This window comes from Etheostoma cragini, chromosome 13 (assembly GCF_013103735.1).
Source record: "Etheostoma cragini isolate CJK2018 chromosome 13, CSU_Ecrag_1.0, whole genome shotgun sequence".
NCBI lineage: Eukaryota > Metazoa > Chordata > Actinopteri > Perciformes > Percidae > Etheostoma > Etheostoma cragini.
In genome coordinates this window covers 3,425,297-3,445,373 of record NC_048419.1, presented here as the reverse complement: position 1 = coordinate 3,445,373, position 20,077 = coordinate 3,425,297, and the positions used below count along the sequence as shown (strand labels likewise).

At 40.9% G+C, this 20,077-nt stretch overlaps 1 protein-coding gene across 19 annotated transcripts in view; it reads left to right on the top strand.

Moving 5' to 3' along the window:
• The window catches only part of msi2b (musashi RNA-binding protein 2b), a 236,699-nt gene that overhangs the window by 161,883 nt on the left and 54,739 nt on the right, over positions 1-20,077 (top strand). For all 19 annotated transcript variants that reach the window (XR_004658998.1, XR_004658996.1, XR_004658997.1 and 16 more), the window contains exons 8-9: positions 6,787-6,869; positions 17,219-17,333. Coding sequence is in view for 16 of the 19 variants with exons in the window: in XM_034889676.1 (XP_034745567.1) it covers positions 6,787-6,869; positions 17,219-17,333 (198 nt within the window). In the remaining 3 variants the exon portion in view is untranslated. The remainder of the gene's footprint in view (positions 1-6,786; positions 6,870-17,218; positions 17,334-20,077) is intronic.

Here is a 20,077-nt window from a genome sequence, read left to right as displayed (position 1 = left end):
AATGCTTTTTGTAGTTCTGGGTATCTTCTCAAAAAACACAATTTCAGTGATCCGTGGATTAGTTTGGCTACCAAACCATGGTACTCTAGTCTTTCCCTGGTTCTAATTTAGCCATAGTATGAATAGTATCTGTTTAGCAGTTGTAATGCCTTTGTGCTTATTAAGTGTATATCATTGTCAGGGACAACTTTACTCTATGTAACATAACCAAGTCCACATAAATATCAAAGACCAAATTGATAAATGGGATGGATATTTTTTGGGGATATGTATTGACTCTTTTGATTTTGATTCTGATTAGCATAATATTTGAGCAAGGAAATAAACAAAAATGTGTGTTATTCCTGCCAGCAGTCATTTAAAACATAGTTATGTTTCCCTACCACCAATAGCCATCAGTCGATGGCTTACCTGCTCACCTCTCCTCTCTCTGCTTTGCACATTAAAGTGGTGGCTTTCCCTATACACATGTTACCATATGCATGGAAAAACATGTTTTAGATTAAAGCTCTGATTATATATTTGAACCAGTTCCAATTTTGAACCTGGAAAGCCAAGCATATCCCTCAGCACAATTCATTACAAGTATTTATACTTGATCTTGCAACTGAAGCAATAACATCTGGAGACTTATCTTCAGAATGTTGTCTTGTTTGTAACAGTGCTCATGGCTCACTGTACTCTTCAGTGATTCATTATACATCGTCCAACTTCACTTTCCCCCACCAACTCACATGCATCAAAGCAATCCCATTTATTTGTTTATCTCTCTGTCTTTTATATCCGTCTCTGTGTGTTTGTTTCATATTAACCAATAACAAAGAAAACTTTGTCTCTTCAGTGTCAAATGTTAAGTTATCAAAGGGAAAGTGCTTTTACAGTAAGTGTAAGAGCGTATCCTTGAATATGCACTGGTCAATACTGTATGCACTCCTGCAGTGAACATATGACCATATGAATTGTATATTTGTTAAGTACATGTGGAATTCAGAAAATCCTACAAAGACCTAGCTTATTGAGTTGTAGTAGACAGTTTAAATCTCCGGACAGGTTAAAGTGCCAATGAAAGTTTTATTGATGAATACAAACATATTAACTATTTACAAAAACATGAGGTGTGGTGGGTAAATAGTGAGGAATGGATGGATGCATGGTAACGGCAACAAAAGTGTCAGAACAAACCCAAAACCAGGAGATGTGGAACCTGGGAGTCAAACACTTTAAGCCATGGCATGGAGATATATGGCTGTTCTGCATACTTCCGTCAGTCCACTGCTAATGTGCACTAACCACTCACTGCCGTAGTGTCCACTGTCAATGGTTAGTATTGTCCCAAAAGGAACACTTGTGTTAAAACACCGGAAATAAGAAGTGGTCCGGTCGGCTTGCCGCCTCTCAAATTCTGACAAAAATCTATTAAACTGACCTTTGTTGAAAAAAAAAAAAAGATTCAGCAACTGTATGGCCTATAGTTGCGTTTCGGTAAACTATTTTTGTAAATTTTGATGTGGTATTCTGAACAAGCTGCCATCTGGCCACCATTGTGCTCGGTTGCGAAATCCCAGTCCCGTGTTACGCGTTAGTCCAATCAGCTGCCGGTCGACGTCCCTGGTCCCTCCCCTATCCACTTTGTAGTCAAGATGGTGCAGTTATAGTGTGCGTAGTGTCCATCATTTTTAGACCGCTTTTAGGGGGTCATCCGGGTACTTTCAGTGCACTGACTTTTTCGGTTATCTACACTATATACTTAAAACTAAGTGTTTGAAGTGTGCAAGTAGGCGGTTTGAGACACAGCCATACCCTTGGTTGAGGCTTACCTAGGTGTCAGTCCTTTAGCCTATTAACCTTCCCACACTGCCAGCTCCTGCAGGAACGCCAATGAAGCCAACAGCAGGCAGAAAAGGGAAGGGTTGTAATTCAGAATTAGCTTTATTTGCCAGGTATGAGGACACATACAAGGAATTTTGCTTTGGTATTGCTCATAATGTGCTTACTCATGCAAAACATACAACAAAAACAATATATACACACTGTAAACTGAAACAATATAGACAGGTTGAGACAAGTGCAATGAAGAGTGCAAAGTGTGCAGGAGTAAATTATAATCTTATTTTAGTTTGGGGGCATAGTGCAAAGGATGCTGGAATAAATATGTTTAATATAAGTATTCTATTACAGTATGAATTTGAGTCAAATTTAATAGATTTTCAAACATTGTTTTGCTTTTACCGATAAACGTTATGAATACTTACATTTAGTATATCACTGAGTTTCTGTTACAAATAATAATGTGCCAGATCATTTTCAGTATTGTCAAGCACAGTGTTTTAATGAAGCAAGTGTTTTCACAAATTAGTTAATTCTCTATTCTCTTTCCTCTGCTATATGTGCCCTGTGCTGTTAGAGAGTTCATGCCGTTAACTATATTAAACAGGGGATTAACGCCCGGGGCTTTGGGTCTCAAGTAATAGCAGACGGAAATACTGATCAAAGGCCTTTAACTGTGCCGTGGGTGTTCAGGCTGCCTCTGTCTGCTTCTCTGCATTTCAAGAAGATGGGGCTTGGAGGCTGGGGCGCTGGGGCAGACAGGCAGTGCAGGAGCTTTCTGTAGACTTACTCCTGATTGGACAGATGAAGGTTGGACTATGCATAGTTAGGGCAGGATACGCACTTCAGTAGAGGGGGAGGAGGAGCAGTTGTTGCTGCAGGTTGGTTGCACCAATGACCTAGCAGCCAAGCGTACTGTGTGTTTGTGTGTGTGTGTGTGTGTGTGTGTGTGTGTGTGTGATCCCCATCAAGGGGAGGCTCCATTCCCTTCCTGCTGTGTCCCTGAGGACCTGTCTAACACTTCCTCCAGGTTGCCCCACATCCTTACTCTCTGTTGTCAGAACCGCTCAGCAGTAGGTGCCTCTCATTAGATGCACTTTAATCAGGAGCATTAGACAGCCTCCTATTAACAAAGGCATTAGATATACATGTACATGTTTATGGGTTGTAGATTTTGAAGAGGATGCATTACATTTATTGATAAATGAGGCATTTTGTGCTCAAGTATCAGAGCTTGTGATCGTATTCTGAATTGATGGGGGTGTTAAATCTCCATGTGTGTTTGATTGAATGCACATTATGCTTAATATTTAAGATGTACCTCGATAGTGAGGTCCAACCAGGTTCCGCACGGAAAAACTCTACACACATCACTTTCCTAAAAAATAAATACAGTTCATGCTTAACATTGACCTAGAAAGGTGTGAATAATGAGCTTCAGGTCTATGCTTAATATATCACTACTAATAAAATGTGTGCTTTATATTCTCTCTCATGTATTGTACTTATTGCATTATATTTATCTGCAGTTATTAGGTAGTTGGGGATGCCTGCTACCTGCTGCAGTTTTAAATTTACATCAGCCTTAACTATACCTCTTTTACATGCTCTTACAAGAGCGTTATAACAGTAACTAAAACTACTGCAGATAATAATACTCCTCCTACAACCACTAGCTCATATTTTGTGAAACATAAACACGTCTGGAAGAACGGCTAGTTATTAATAAAAATAAAAACCCAGTGAAAGTGTGTTCATATTTTTTTTAAATATCTGTGTTATGCAGATGGGAGTCATGTCAGGCATAAAAAAAAATGTAAGAGTAGCATTTAAACACACTTTACGTTGGTGGTTAACACATTTGAGAATCCTGCTACGCCACTTTTCAAGTCAAAGTCAACTTTGCTGCATCAATTTGCAAGTTCCTCCATTATCTGCTGCTGGCAGAATCAGCTTTTTCCAGGTAGGGAGGGGCCGGGGCATGCGAAGGGGGGAATGAAAAGCATTTAAAGCAACAGAGGCAGAGAAACCTGGAATGAGTGTGAAATAAAGACGGAGTACGATGAAGGTGTTATAAGGCCGTGAAAGTAGGCTCCCTGCCGATTCTGCGGAGCAATGAGATGAGGCCAAGCCCTGCTCTGGCTAATAAGTGTGAGCAAAGTGCAGCCAAGAGGCTTCAGCCAGTAGCCACACAACAGCTATTATCCGCCTTCCTACCAAAAAATCCATGTGTTTCCATTTACAGGGTATTGTTTAAGCTGTGTGTGGGAAGGTTGTTCAGTGTGAGCGTGTTGACACCTCTCTCCTTGTGTCTGTCAGTGCTGCTGGCAGTCTTTAATAGTCTCGTTGAGGTCAGCCTCCTGCCATGTGTGGATAGTTGGAAGTGAAGGGCTGGAATACATGACTACAATCTCGCTCTGCTGACACCCTTCAGAAAAGAGGATGGGGGAGATGAATGTTTCTGTTGCTGCTATTTTGTGGCCTGTAATTGTCTGTAAGGTCTGTAAAATAGGATAGTAGAGCAAAGGACTGCACTGTAATGGCAGGGCCAGGAGTTCAGGCAGTCCACAGGGGACTAAGACGGTGTGTGCTGAGCCAATGAGAGAGAAAAATAGGGATGTTTGTTGTGTGGTTTTGTCTATAGAATACATTCCAATAGTTGTCTACACTACAGCAAAAAGTATTTGGTCCATTCAAACAGATCCAGTCATGGGTGGAAGGGCCCTGCTGGTGGTAGCTGTGGTGCTATGGCTTGGCCCTGACCTCAGTGGATATAATGGTGCTGTGGAAAATGTCCTGTCAGTTGATGGAGGAGCTGCCTATAGCAGCAGGAAGGAGTGTGGCGACAGGGGCCATGTGTGTTAACCTCTTTCCTTGTCACTTTTTCTGTCCTACCCCTCCTCCTTTCATCTCCACCTTTTTTTTTTCCTTTCCCTTTCCGCCCTCCATCCCCTCCAGACTCCACACTCTCTACCTACCCTCTTCTGTGACAAATTACTCCTGGCGGTTGATTTGTTGGTTGTCAAAAGTGCTCCTCGTGTTGGCATGAAGGTGGGGTGAGCAGGAGAAGAGGGTGCAGCTCCCCCCCATGCCTGTTGTCATCATCAGTCCCTTGTCTCTCCGCCTCTCCTCTATTCTCTCTCATACGATTTCATTAGATTAGATGTTGCCCATGTTTAATCAGCTCACACATTAGGTTTCCAACCCTTCTTTTGACAAGGCTGCTTTGATAAGTTCTCGCTTGTGTTAGTAGCAGGAGATGGGCTTGAGGAGAATCTTTTGTTATTTATGGGGGAGGAGCTAGAAGAGGAGCAGAGAATAAAAATGCCTGTGAGAGATAAAGACTAAGACTAAACGATGGACGCCAGTGTTTGTGATGGGCTGGCTAGTAGGCAGCAGCTCCTAATAGAGAAATCTATATTTTTCTGGTTGATCTTATGAATTTGTAGAATAAGTGGGTTAGGAGACTGATGTATCATAGTACACTTAATTTTGCCATTTCTGTTTGGCAGTGAATATAAATACTCTTAAGGTGCAAAATATTTATCAATATTTATACACACTAGACCCCGACCGATATATCGGCAGGCCGATTATTATTGGTCAATATCAGGCATTTCCCGAACTATCGGTATCGGCATTAATAATGACTGATTAAAAAAACAAATTATTCTGATAAATGAATATTTAAGAATTAAAATAAAAACGGACGGTCAGCCATGTTATGACTGTTGGCGTTGCATAGTTTGTCCACCAGAGGGCGTTCTACAACGTCCCTGTTTTGTTTTGTTGTTGCTTTTTTGTTGAAAGAACTTTAATTTTAATATCTTTGTATAGTTTGTATTTTTATACATTTCATTTATCAGAACTTTAATATATTTTGATGGTCCACGCTCTCCAATGTTGAACCCTGTTGATATTTGCTCTGTGAAGTGGATGATGATTGTGAGCTAAATCCTTAAACAAACCGATTCGTCTTAACCTGTGTGAATCGGACAATATGCACCATTGTACAGCTCAATCAGCAAGTAATATTTGAACTGTTGTCTCCCATTAGTGTATCATTACCTTTTCACAGTCAGTAGGTGACTGTTTTTACTGGATAGTCTGACATTCTATGACAATAAATGGATGGTGCTGTCTGTGGAGTGTGTGGAGTCAGACGGGTAGTTTTCTGCACTGACGGCGGTTCAAGCTCAGTCTGAGGTGATTTTATTTCATCGCTGGGTGTTTGCCATTTTGAAAAGAAACTCATCTCCTTTCAGTCCCACTTGCTGCTTTATTCACTAACTGTTTGTCTTTTGTGCAGTTTCCTCTTTTGCAAAAGTAATAGAGTATCAGTTTTCCTTTCAACCCCTGCTATACAGAAGCAAGATTGCTTTGTGCATCACCATCAAAACACAGAGCAGAGTATTGCAATCCACTTGTGTTCAAAAGTCTGAAACCATCTTGTCTCTCAGCCATTGTGTTAAAAGAGGGGTTAAGCTTTTATCCTATAAATATGGCATGAAAATCCCACTGTCAACGACGCATCCATTCTAAGGCCCGCATTAACATAAAAACGAGGGCTTGTTATACAGTCAGATTTCAATAAAAAAGAACACAAAATGCATTTAATGAAATTCAAATGCTGGGCCCTAGCTCCCTGAATCTCATTAAATGAGCTTTGTGCTGTTTTTCCTTCTTCTCTTTGTAGAAGAGGTCCTCGAGTGCCCTTAATAATGTGGCAGATTTCATCATATTCCTGATTTAAAGAGGACAATGTTCACTTGTTCTTTTCCATGCCAAAGCCAATCTCCACAGATGTCCTCTCATAGTTTTTGGATCTGGCTCATGATAATATTCCATCTTGGTGGTGCATTTTCTTTTTAGTTCCTGAAGTTTTGTAAAGGCTCTCCACTAACCCATTCTCTCCCTCTTTCTCTTCCCCCCCTCCCTTCTCTGTTTCTCCCTCCATAGGATTTGGCTTCATAACTTTTGAGAGTGAAGACATCGTAGAGAAAGTCTGTGAAATTCATTTTCATGAAATCAATAACAAAATGGTAAGTCCACTCATTTTATTTTTCAATTCTAGGTGGGTGTTGAAGGATTAATATTTGATTTCTTCTTTTCCTCCTAGTATTAATAGCGGAGGAGGTGGGTGTGTTCATGTTCATATGCACAGGCTAACACACACACACACACACACACTCACGCTGTGAGTCTCTGGGTCTCAGGGATGGGAAAGCAGTGGTGTGTACTGCCCACAAACCGTGAAATTGTGTGGCTGAGTTCTGCCTGTCAGGCTGAGGGACGGGAGAGTGGAGCCTGTCCCTCTCTGAATCCCCTACCACACACACACACACACACACACACACACACACACACAGGTGGATATGTCCAGGGGTACAACAGGGAAGCTACTGGCAGAGGCAGAGTTCATTAGTCAGGGATTAACACCTTCCCAAAGTCCCAGTGATGCTTGTTTTATTTACACCAGTAATATGGTCATCTCTGAGCACCCTACAGAGATCCGTAGCAGTAGTCAAAGCCATCATGTCTCTTATGATAATTGACAGGAACCGACTGCAGTTTAGAGAGTGTGACATTATGTCCTCCTTCACCCAGTTCCACCCTGCAGGCCTCTTGAGAGAACCTGCATCATTTGAGCGGTTCTATGGCTAGTGATTGACTGGAGGGAATACGTTCTGTCTGGTCCCCTCTCTCGGTGTGTGTTTTCACTCTCTCCCAGCCTCTTTTCCTGAAACTGACTGACTGGTTGGCTATCTGACTGACAGGACCAGCGTAGTAGAACCATGTTCACTAGGGACCAGCCCAGGTCACATATGACCCCAGTGTGTATCCCTCCGTGTCTCTGCGCTGCAACACAGTCAATGCTTAGTACTGCAACCACCAAAAAAAAAACAATCCAGAATGTGACAGAAATAACTGTATGCGCATGGAAGATATTCTGTCACAATCAAATGTCTCAGATCCTTTTGACATGTTGGCATAGCACTCTTTGAACACACAAATATCACACATCAACATAAAGCACCAATGCGCACGCCAGAGCATCTATTTATGCACACAAAGCAAACCAAATGCTGTCAATTCTTGATTTCAAAACCTATTTACAACCTAGTTCTACACTATTTGTTATCTTACAAAAATAGCTATTAAGACATTTGTTACCAACAAATCTGCTATCAAACCTCGGGATTACAATTGCACATGCTGGTTTGTGTGTCGCTCGCCAACTTTTACCTTGAAAAATGAGCCTCATTTAAGTCCAAGGCACAGCCTATTTGTAAGAAGTTCTAATTAGATAATAATTGGATTGTAAACACTAGTCCTAATTAGGCATGCAACTTTGCCTAACAAATAGTTGGCCAAGTTAATGTTCAATAATAAAGTAATCATTATTAATTCATAAAATGCTTTTTTCATTAAAGGATTAACATTGGCTATTTTCAGAGCACATTCATTATATAAGGTGTTAAATCAGTATTTCTTTTTAAAACACATAGGCAATGGATCTCTTTTCTAAAGAAAAGACAAAATAATGCAGTCTCTTAAAATTGTTCTGTCAGTTATCAATAAATTGCAAGAAAAATAACAAGATCCAACAACTAATAATTTTGTGCCACTCACAGAACTCGATAGAGAACATTGATTTTAAGGTCTAGACCTGTCCACCTTAGTTACTGTCATCTAATCTCACCTTATTCTTGTTATATTGACAAAAAACATTGTATGCTGTAGCGAATAATGGTAACAGCAAATACCTGTTATACAGTAGAAACTAGGCTTCTCCAATGTATTGAATCTGCTAAGGTGGAACCTTTGTATGTCACAAATAATGTTACTGTTGCACAAACTTTAATAGCTCGGAGAATCTTTGGCATTTTTGTGCCAAAACAAATGCCACTTAGACGCGAGGTTTCACATAGACAGTGTTTTTAAATAACTTTGTAATCGTTATTGGTGCTTGCACAAGGTAGTGTTGACAAGCGTATGGGAAAATATTAAGCTGCTCTTGTCATGAAAAACATGTATGCTTCTCCCCTGGGTGTATGTTTTCAAACCTGCAAAGTCACCAGCAGCAAAGTTGCTTATGTCTCACCTACTGTAACATTATAGTAACATTAATTCTCTTTAAAGTACCTTCTCTAAAACAGACACTTTGTCTGGCCTTTTTGCCTTAAGGCATTGTTTGTGATAAATAACACTTGCCTTCTATTCATTCTCTTTTTGTGTATGGGTTGAATTGTGCCGCCCATTCATGCCTTGCAACTGCAGTTATTATTATAAGAGAGATATTTTAAAGAGGGAATTGTACAGAAAGAGCAAAGAAATTGTATGTTATTTATAATGTTTCATTCTCTGCTCTTGTAGCTTGCCAAGACATCAAATCTGTCTCTGATGCATCATCACATCATCTAACAGTCAGTGTCTGACCTGCTGATGAGTTGCAGTCATAGCAGTTACTATTATTGTTATCAATATTTAGTCAACCCTTTCTACTAAAGTGGCCCCTTTTGGCAAGAAGCCTCAAGTCTCTTGAGTTTATGACCACACACATGACTGGGATGTGATACACTGTTGTGCATTGTGACATTTTGTACTTCGCAGGGTGCCAGAGAGTACATCAACCGCTACATGACTGCAAAAAACAGTATTCCTAGCCATGTGTGTAGTTACTCGTGAAAGAAAATGACACACATGGAACCATGCGACCCATCTGGGAGTCCCTTAAGACAAAAGATGAGGGTTATTGAGCGGGGACAGTGTAAAAGGACAGACTGCGGGCCAGTTTTCTGAGCTTTTGTCACCTTTGTGAGGGGTCCCTCTTGGCAACACCTACTGTTATTACATTTCCTAGGATGCAGGAAGTACGTGCGTCTCTCTTCTACAAAGCGCTGACATCTTGGATGTCAGCAAAGAATGTGGAGTGTGTTAAAAGCATTTTTCAAAGACACTCCCGGTTTTACCATCGTTGCACAAAGGAGACTACTGGTTATCCGGTGTCTGAAGCTCCAGCACACAAAATAAAAAATGTCTCCTGTCTTCATCCTTATGAAGTACCATACAGAAATAGACCTCATCCATCCTCCCCGCGACTGTTATCTAAGACAGTTCTTGAATAATTGATGCAGACAGAAATTCCACCCCACTCGGGAGGGTTGTGGATGTACAGGGCACCCCACCTTCTTCCCTTGCCCGGTCTCTCAAGGGCTCTGGCACTGTAGTGGGTCAGTGCCCACTCAGATGTTAGTGACCGGACCTTTTACTGACTTGGTCAATCTCCCTGTGTTCATGTGCCACCGAGGTCTCACTCTCAGGAGCACACTGTCACTGTGAGTTGGGCAACATATATAATTAAAAATAGGGTGCCGCTTAGCAAAAAGCTCTCAACTTGCCCCACTGGCTGTACTGACTTCTACAGTACATTACTCTCACCTCTGTAGACAGTCAAGTCAATTTTATTTATATAGTCCAATATCATGAATCAAAAATTTGCCTCAAGGGATTTTAAGACTTGCCAAGACTGCCGTGCTTTTGCAAATGCAGTATGAGATACAAAAAAATATGGATTATGCTGTTTATGGCTACAGCTGTACTTAACCTTGTATTAAAACAAGTAAATATTTTGGAATAAAAATCAATAAGTATAAGATGGCTTGACAGTTTTCAAATATTTTCTAACAGTTTATCACACACTCTGTTTTCCACATATATGAATATCTTTAACAAACTGTGCTAAGATAGCACTTTAATACAGCTATGGAAAGGTTGTGAATTACATTCCTTAAGACACGAGTCCCTCTATCAGTTCCCACCCCTGCAGTTATGCATGCGCAGCTAATTTATAATAATACCTATCAAGTATTGGCTCTGATGAGCGAGCAGTGTGCCATTAAAATGGACTCACATTGGTTTTTATTCAAGTGCTTGAAGGTAATGTTCTTTAATTTGTCATTTTTAATATTCAAGAGTAGCGAATGATCACAACAGGAGGGAGGAATTTTCTGTTAGTCGTCAATTTCTCACAGTGTCTTCCTGACATGACCAACCAATTACCCTGCCAAGGAGCCGAATAAGCTCTGACTCTTCCAGTAAAATACTAATACAGGGCACACGGATGGCTCAGTTGGTAAAGCGAGCGTCCATATATAGAGGTTTACTCCTCGATGCAGCAGGCCTGGGTTTAACTCCGACCTGTGGCCCTTTGCTGAGTGTCATTCTCCACCCCCTCTCCCCTTTCATGTCTTCAGCTGTCCTGTTTAATAAAGGCCTAAAAATGGTCGAAAAGGTCCATAAATTTCAAAAACATTTCTGAACTTTTCCCCTGTAAACACTACATGTTAAAAAAAAAGGCACAAAACAGGATTCATAATCTTTTTCACATTCTGTACAATGCTAAAAAGTGAATAATATAATAATAAGTGATTACAATAGTGAGTGACAATGATACCAATAGTAAAAAGAACGCTAATGTAGAAATTGTAATGCAAGAAGATGAAATTCCTTTTTTATGTCTAACATAAAGCTGTAAAAGAACCAATTTGTTGTTTTCCAGAGACATTCACTTGTAGTATTTTCAGATGATACTGTGGTTTCTAATACTACATTTTCCAGGAGAAGTGCTCTTAGTTTGACATAATTTGATGAATCTCTGGATGTGATAAAGGTTATGGTTATGATTTTAGTAGTTTATAGCCTTTACTCTATGTCTATCTAGTGGGTTGTGTGTGATCAGCTAACCAAACAACTTACCAACCTACGCCCGTCTTCTGAGTTTGCTACTGCCAGCTGTACCAGTTCTGCTGTTGAGTGTCAAACTTGGCAGGGCAAACAATTAGTTGCACTGCCAAAGAACATTAAAGTTTACCGCCCTTAAGTTACCATGAAGTCAAGTGTGTGTTTGTGTGTGTGACGTTCACCTAGGTTGGATGTTGTATAAATCTCCCCCTGGAAACACTTGGTTATAGCCATAGAATAAACAAGCTATCACCATTTTAAAGGAGATTTCCGCAGAGAGAAACTCAAGTCTTTGGGTGTTGAAATTATCTTTGACATTTTTTTTGAAAGCTAAATGTGTTCGAACATCAAATGCCTAATGAGGAAGCAGGACCACCCTTCAGAGGAGTTTCAGTCCCTTATGAAGTGCTGATTTACAGGTTCTGGACTGTAAGTAATTGGATGTTTACCCTTGTTGAAGAAGAAAAGCTTTGAGTAATGAAGGAGGTGGAAATCCAGTGCTCACTCTTCACTCCAGGATGTCCCATAAAAGACACAAGATGTTTAGATCTGCTGATTGAGGAGGTGATGGAAGCCATTTGACGTCGACCTGATGATAATGGCATTACTTTAGAATGTGTCTCTCAGTGTGTGTATAGGGACAAAATCATCTTGGAATATAGAAACATGACAGTTTTGGCACCACAGGGAGCACCTGGTCCTTAAAATGACCTCATATTTGGTAGCTTTTACATAACCATGCAGAGATATCATCAGGCTTAATGACTCCTGTGAGATTGCCGGCCATTGAAAGCATCATTTTGCTTTATCCAGAACTTCTACCCATTCCAATACATCCTGATTCTTTTTATTAACCATGGATACAAACATTTTAGAATGAAATGGCTGCAGTCAATACTGTCTCGTTATAAAATACATGAAATACAGTTGATTCTTTGTTTTTGCAGAGCTCTAAAAGTAACACTCAAAGTAACAGATTTTGAGCACCTGGAGGCTTGAAATATTTATTGTTGGACCCATAATGGAGAACAGAAGTTTTGAGGCAAAGAGAAACTTCTAAAAAATAAGGTGCGGGTCACTCTTGACTTTAGGACTCCCAAGTTTTTGGGAGTTCACAAAGTAATGTCCTAAGAGAAGTTAAAGGTTGCGCAATCGTGACTATTCGCTGTCCTAATTGGGGGTTTCTGATAAAACGGATCACTTTCAATTAGCATGAAAACAGATCCCAAAGAACGGTTTACTAGGTACCCATGTGGGTAATAACCAATACTGTATTTGCATAATCCAAGAGATGGTTGGACAATATCTCCGCCATCTGTCAGAAATATTAATCAAATTAGTTTGATGGTATATTAAGTCTACTACAACCCCAATTAAATTGAAAGAAATTAAGGTTTGGTGGTTATCAAAGGACTTTCAGGAACAATTGATGCCATATGTAGAGGAGCCATATGAAAGTATGAATATCTTATTAATATTTTATTGAGTTTCATGTATGAAATCAATGACAGTTTGCCAAATGATATATATATTTAAGATGCTTTCAATTACACCTACCTAACTAATTACTATAGATATAATGAGTAAGTCATCAATGTAACATGATTTCATCCATAGCAACAGGGCCAATCTGCTCCTTATCTTAACATAGAAGTTCTCTCTGTGCCTTGGTAAAATAATTGCTCTTAAGAAGAAACTCTTAGTTAGAAACTTTCCTCCCTGTTTAGGGGGCTCCTAGTAATATGATTCTTTTCCTTCAGACAGGAAAATATCAAATTCTCTGTAGAAAGGACTCTTCCAGCAAAGTCCCATTTTCTTTCTTACTATACAGTATACTGTAGAAAGTATAAAAGACCTGTTAAGGATTTAGCTTCAAACTAATATTGATTAACTTTGTTGTCAGTCATTCTGTGCTTTAAATCAATCACTTATTAAATGGTTATGAGAAGCATTTCCTTTACGTGAATAATCCCACACCGCCATGCCTGATACTGTGCAGTCAGAGCCGTGACATGTCCCAACTATGGAGTCTATGTGTTTTGACTGTTTAGCTGGGAGTGAGCGCTGGAGTAAATGAATCACAGTTTCCTTTCTTCAGTCTGCCAGTCTACTGACTGAATCCATTCAGTAGTGATGCTAATAGTAGCCGTACACCTCCCCCTCTACACACACACCACACCCACAATACTCGTCCCTGGAGGACAGCCATGCTAGTCCATCCCGCCCACACCTTCTAGTTATACCTACAAGGTTAATATGTATAGGAGATGTATTGAAAAGGTCATAACTAAAGTGTTTCTCTTCTCTATATCAAAGGGTTTGCACATGAATACACAATTGAAAGTATATACAGCTCATAACTTCAATATCAAGCTTGGTTATTGGTAGATGATTATTTTTGAAGGTACAATAACTAGAACAAGACAGGAGCAGAACAACACAACATATTCTGCAATGGCGCTGAACTATTTGAGATCTGTTCATAGAGGTGATGTGAATCAATGATTTCATTTCTTGTCTATTTATCTCACCCAGAATTGAAAAGCTCGACCAAGGACAGGGGCTGCAAAATCGCTTTAGTAAGATACCCTAGTTCAAGTACATTACGTATTTTTTATTTTCCTATTTAACAATGTTTACATAGTATTTCAAAATGCACAAACAAATGAATAAAATGAATACATTAAGAGTCATATGTGTTAAATATGAGCATCGGTAATTACTTCCAGTATCCACAGGCTACTATATGTCAACATCTGTCTCCTTATAACACGGTGCGTTTGGGGTTATTTCCTGTTGTTGGTTCGGATTACTTTTTACTCCTGACAAACTGGTCTACATGTTGCTTGGATGAGATCCAAGGATTTTTTTTTTAACAGTTGTGTGTGGCGTGATGAAGTCAGAATAACTGATTCATTCAAACTATAACAAGAAAGAGTTCCTAGTTGTTGTAACTTAGCAGTTCAAGCAATGGCGATCAGTATTTCAAATAACTTAAAGTTACTTTCTGTTTCTTACCTCCCATCTTGGGCTACAGAGTGACACAAATCTCAAAGATAAGCTATCAACTTCAGTATGTCAGTGCAGAAGAGTAGGAGAAAACATCTCGATATAGGTTGAGAGCACGCAGGTCGAGGTAACCATACCTTGTCAAAACTGTGTGGCAGCGATTCACTTAACAGTCAGCTGTCAGCAAAAGCAGTGTGTGTGTGTGTGTGTGTGTGTGTGTGTGTGTGGGGGGGGGGGGGGGGGGGGGGGGGGGGGGGGGGGGGGGGTGAGTGAGGCTCTCGGATCGACTGGGTACTATTTCAACAAAAAATGATCTGGCTGTGAAGGCAAGGCAGGTTTAATGGATGCCTCTTTTCACTGGCACAATGGTGCTCAAACACGACCATTCACAATGTCTACATTGTGGATTGGGATACTTTCCCCAACACTATGTGATGCTGCCTTTATAAGATCAAGAGTCCAAGATAAGTTACACAAGCCACAGTTCAGCACAATACTTGCAGTTAAAATGAGAGCTCGTAAATGTAATGTTTTCCCACAGTTCGGTCTGTCAAACTTCCCACGTGGAAGAATTAGAATCCCGGCATTCACGACTACTGAACCTTCGCAGTGCTTCATTGTCGGGCTCAGAATTGTCTTGCCGTCCTCTCTGTTCCCCTCTCTTTGACTTAGTTCCCTCTTGAAAGCTCCTGCCTCATCTCCCTCACACACTCCTGTGTGTTTGAAGCAGGTGAACACCCCCACACTCGCAACACCACATCTCATGGTTCCTGGCTTGTTTTAAATCCGCGACAAGAGGCCCTCTCTCTGAATATCAAAGGTCCGCATCTCAGAGCATGTAGGCATGACTCACACCCGGGTCTGTCTTACTCCCAGCAAGCTATCTGAGCGTCCAACTCGTTGGATGTGGCTGGAGCTGCTGTAGGAGGCTGAGCACACTAGACCGTATTTGTCACCCAGTTATGTGAACATGTGAATATCTCAGCAGTGAACAGAGATATCTAACGGACCCATTAGTCCCACCCAGTTTCTACTTTCATGCCGGGGGTCATTTCCTGACAATGAGAGCGCCTGTACTCTCTTCAGCACAATGTCAAACCTTTCCAGGCGAGCAAGGGGGGCAGAGTAGCTGTGACAGCTACAAAGTGGCTGAGGGAACTGTGTACTTTAGTTGGTCTGCTTCAAATGAAAAGGTTGCTAACAACAACAAATCACAGCTCTGCAAAATGGCAACTTTCCCTCTGTGATATAAACCTTTTTCATTTGGATCCCATCTTTTCATTTCTTGCTTTCTGCTGGATACACAGAGCTTGTTGTGCTGTTCATTTAGCACAGCAGCTTCGTGCAGAGGTGAAGTTTTATTTGAGTTTGGCGTCTTGCAATAGTCAGTTGTGTGTGCCACTGTGCATGTGTGAATTAGTTTGCGTGTGAATAGTAATGTGCACTGCTGCCCTGTCAGAGTTGCGAGCCTATTTGTATGGATGCCGGGCTGTACCTTGGTTGAGGTGTCCACAGCACTGGCGCAGTAGCCTGTCTTGTGCAGCAGGCCAGGATGACATGTGAATCGCAGCAGCCGAGAAAGCCCTGCTTAAGTGGAGAACGTAGGGAGAGGCAGCCGAGAGCCAGGAGGCAAACAGACAAACAGATGGACAGGCTGATGCCAAGCAGGCAGTGGAGCAAATAGATTGTGCAGCATGGTGAACCAACTCAGCCTAGAAAACCAACAGACACAAGACCAATGCCACCCTTGTCCGCCGATCATGCTTCTCTATAATTCATCGAGATAGGATAGATACGTGGTAAATAGGACTTTCATCTTCCTCCTCCTCCTCATCTGCCCCTGTCACATCCCTCATTTGATATGTGTCATGTAGGAGGTGGAGATGTCATTCTTGCAAGATGGGAAATGAACAAACCTGTATGTGTGAGAAGTGGAGTGAGAGAAAGAAATTCAGGGGAGAAATGGGCGCTTCGGGTGGAATTGGACTATGGGGCGCTGGGGACTCCAGCCTAGCAGACATACACCAATATACAGTGCACAAACACAACCATGGACGCACAAAAATAACCATATTGAGTTTTAAAATTAGCTTTAGATTTAAAACACATTGCCCTGGCAAAGGCTTAAGTTCCTTCATGTAACTTAAGTTAAATGAAACATGGAGATTTTGTTTAGAGAAATTACTGCTTTTGTGATTATTCTGTGTTTGGATTAAACAAAGAACTGCCTTTCACAAAAAACTTGACATAATGCTACACAGCGGGACTGTGGTAATGGCATTGCAGAACAGAGCTTCTCCTACCTTGATGTCTCAGAAACACTAGGAAAGTATTAAGCTTGTATTTCCCTGAGGCATTGGGCACATGCTCACTGGAGCAATAACCTTTGCTTTAATGCAGAAGGAGCATGATTGTAAGTTTTCCTTGGAGACTTTCCTCTAAAATGTGAGGTGCTTAGATTGACTCAGTCTTGTTTTTCTCTATGGTAAACATCTAGCGCTGTGCAAGTCAAATAGAAAACCGCCCTAAAGAGCATAGACAGGCCTGTCAGATCTGCCTGGTTGTGTACCTACACAGTCTAATGCTTTGTCTCTGTGTGTGTGTGTGTGTGCATGTGTTTGTTTGTCTGTCTACATAGGTAGAATGTAAGAAGGCCCAGCCCAAGGAGGTGATGTTCCCACCAGGTACACGAGGGCGAGCCAGGGGTCTGCCCTACACCATGGATGCCTTCATGCTGGGGATGGGCATGCTGAGTGAGTCATACACACATCTACTTACACAACAACACACACACACACACACATTCTCTAACAAACATCCTTTATATGACATACAGTACAGGTATAAGTTTGAAATCATATTTAAAATATCAGCCAGGCTTAACATTAGGCATACAATTCTTCATTTTTTAACAGACAAAACTATGTTCTACCAGGTTACAAATAAAAACATAAAATGTAAGTCATTTTTCAGGGGTAGGTGCAGAAGAGGGGTCAGACATGCTCGCCATTCAGTCATCAATTTCTACCATCTAAAAAAAACGTATGCAAACTCTTGTCTAGATAGCCCCATTAGGTGGGCGCTGCCCCTAATTAGGCTGCTTCAAGGTGGGCCACCAGTGGCCACTGTGGTCTATTTCTGGTCGAGTCTGGTACAGCCAGCCCCTGGGCATATAGGAGCAGACCAGCACATTAGCAGGCTAAATGAAGAGGAAAATTGGTGTAATGTCATATTAAGGATTCATCACTGTGCCCCCCTTAATGGGTAATGAAGGGGACACACATGTCAGGAAGAGATCTCGTCTACAGGGACCTCAGCTGCTGGCCCACCTCTCTTCATTACCATCCAGCCCATGCCTGTGGCCTTTTTTATTTAACACTATTGCACTCTCTCCCTCCCACCCGTCCTCCCCACCCGCCCACTGTCTCCTACCCACCTATCTATCTAACTATCTAACTGTCTGTCTTTCTGTGTGCGTTTCTGTCTGTCTGTCTGCCTCATTTCCTATGCATATCATTTGTATGTGCGACCCAACCAAATGGATTTGCCCTCTCATAAAAGATTTATTTTTTCCTTCAAAGCAAAAGAGACATGCAGCTGATTGTAAGAGACTCATTTTGCCTTGCCCTCCCCCTCCCTCTTGTAGCAGGTGTGAGCAGAGCCACAGTCATGCATTTTTATCTGTACCAGGTAACGTAATGTTTAAAGTGTCTTTGAAAGTTGATATCAAGCCATATTTAGGTGCATTTTATTTAAACAAATTCATAAAAACCAGTGACCAATTATTGAGCTGTGGAATAATTTTCATAACAAGGACAATTGAGGGGCAGCAAGCAAGTTATCTATGTATGTGTCTGTATTTGTGTCCATTTATTTATTTATCCATCTATCTACAGTTGCCTAAACTGTTATTCCAGGGTTGACCTTGTCATGAGACTGATAATACATATGTTGTTTGTTGTTTGTGGTAATATAAGACTGACCAAATGTTTCTGTCAGCTCTACTTTGTTCAAGTATTGTTACCAAGCACAGTGAACTTTTCAGAACTTATTACCGACTAATGTCTCTGTGAAGAGGACAGCACTCTTCCCCTCCACTGGGAGACAGCAGGCAGAAAGGCAGTGATGTGCTCATGTGCGAATATTAACAGCCAACTTGTTTGGAGACACTCTTATCTAAATGAAATTGGAACAAGGACAGCGAAACATTCCTTTATATAATTTGCATTTAGAAAAAGGGGACCCTAGGCTCATTATTTAAGAAAGTGTAAGCTCCTTTTGTGCCAAATCTCATTAAAGCCATCCCTAGCTCCTTTGTTTACTGCCTCTAATCGAGGCATTTATCTTTATTGTGTTGTGCCCGATGTATGTTTGCTGAAATGAATACACATTTGAGCCTGGGCGAGGTATGGGTGTACCAGATGGATAATTGATTTTAAAGTGAATCAGAACTGTTGAGCCATAAAATAGGTACATTAGCATGCATATTAATAAGGCAAATAAGAACACTAAGAGGCTGCCACCAGGCTAGGCACAATGACAGGCTTCATTTAGTGAAATGGAAGAAAACAGTTGGTTCTCTTTCTTCTTTCTCTCCCACTCTCTTGTTTGTATGCACATACTAAGGGTTGCATGAGAAGGTAGCTTAACTTAGCACGTATCTTTATCCACTTTCCCAACACTTTCATATTCCTCTCTGTAGCCCTCTCCTTACACTCTCGGTGCACACATCTTGCTGCAAATTCTCCAGTTTGTATTGTGAAACCCATTGTGATGCAGTACATCAGATGTGGGAAGTGGTTTTGCCATTACAGAAAATAAGGGAGTATGAGAAGCTGTTCTATCTAAGCCAACAATTTCAGTTTGGCATTTATTCTGTTTGACAGTAAGACAGTATCAAACACATAATATCCAATATTTTGCAGACCGTGATAGCTTTTCATTGTATCATATCACAGTTCTTTTCAGACCAAACAAACAATGAAGGGGTTGTGTGAAAGCTATCCATCTGTAACTTCCTGGTGATGACTTCTCATCAGCAACTGATGGAGGATTTATATTTATATATATATAATTTTTTTTTTCTGGTTTAGCCTCTGTCCTCCTTCATCCATACCAGGTTAAGGTACCTCTCACCACCCCCCTTGCAGTTGCATTTCTTTTTGTCTGCGAGAGAGGGTCTGGGAGAGGCATTTTCCCATTGGGTCAGGAATAAATTGAACTTTTTCATGGACAGCAAACACTGATTAGATATTTATGACCAAGGTCAACCTTTCTGATTCCAGCTGGCACAGGCTCTGAGGCATACAGAACAGAGCATCTACACACATGCTCCAACACACACACGCACGCATGCACGCAGCCTACACACACACACACACACACACACACACACGCACATACTCACACAAACTAGTATGCAAAATATGTTTTTTGACGCCTTCATGCTGTGTGTGTGTATGTGTGTGTATATATATATATATATATATATATATAT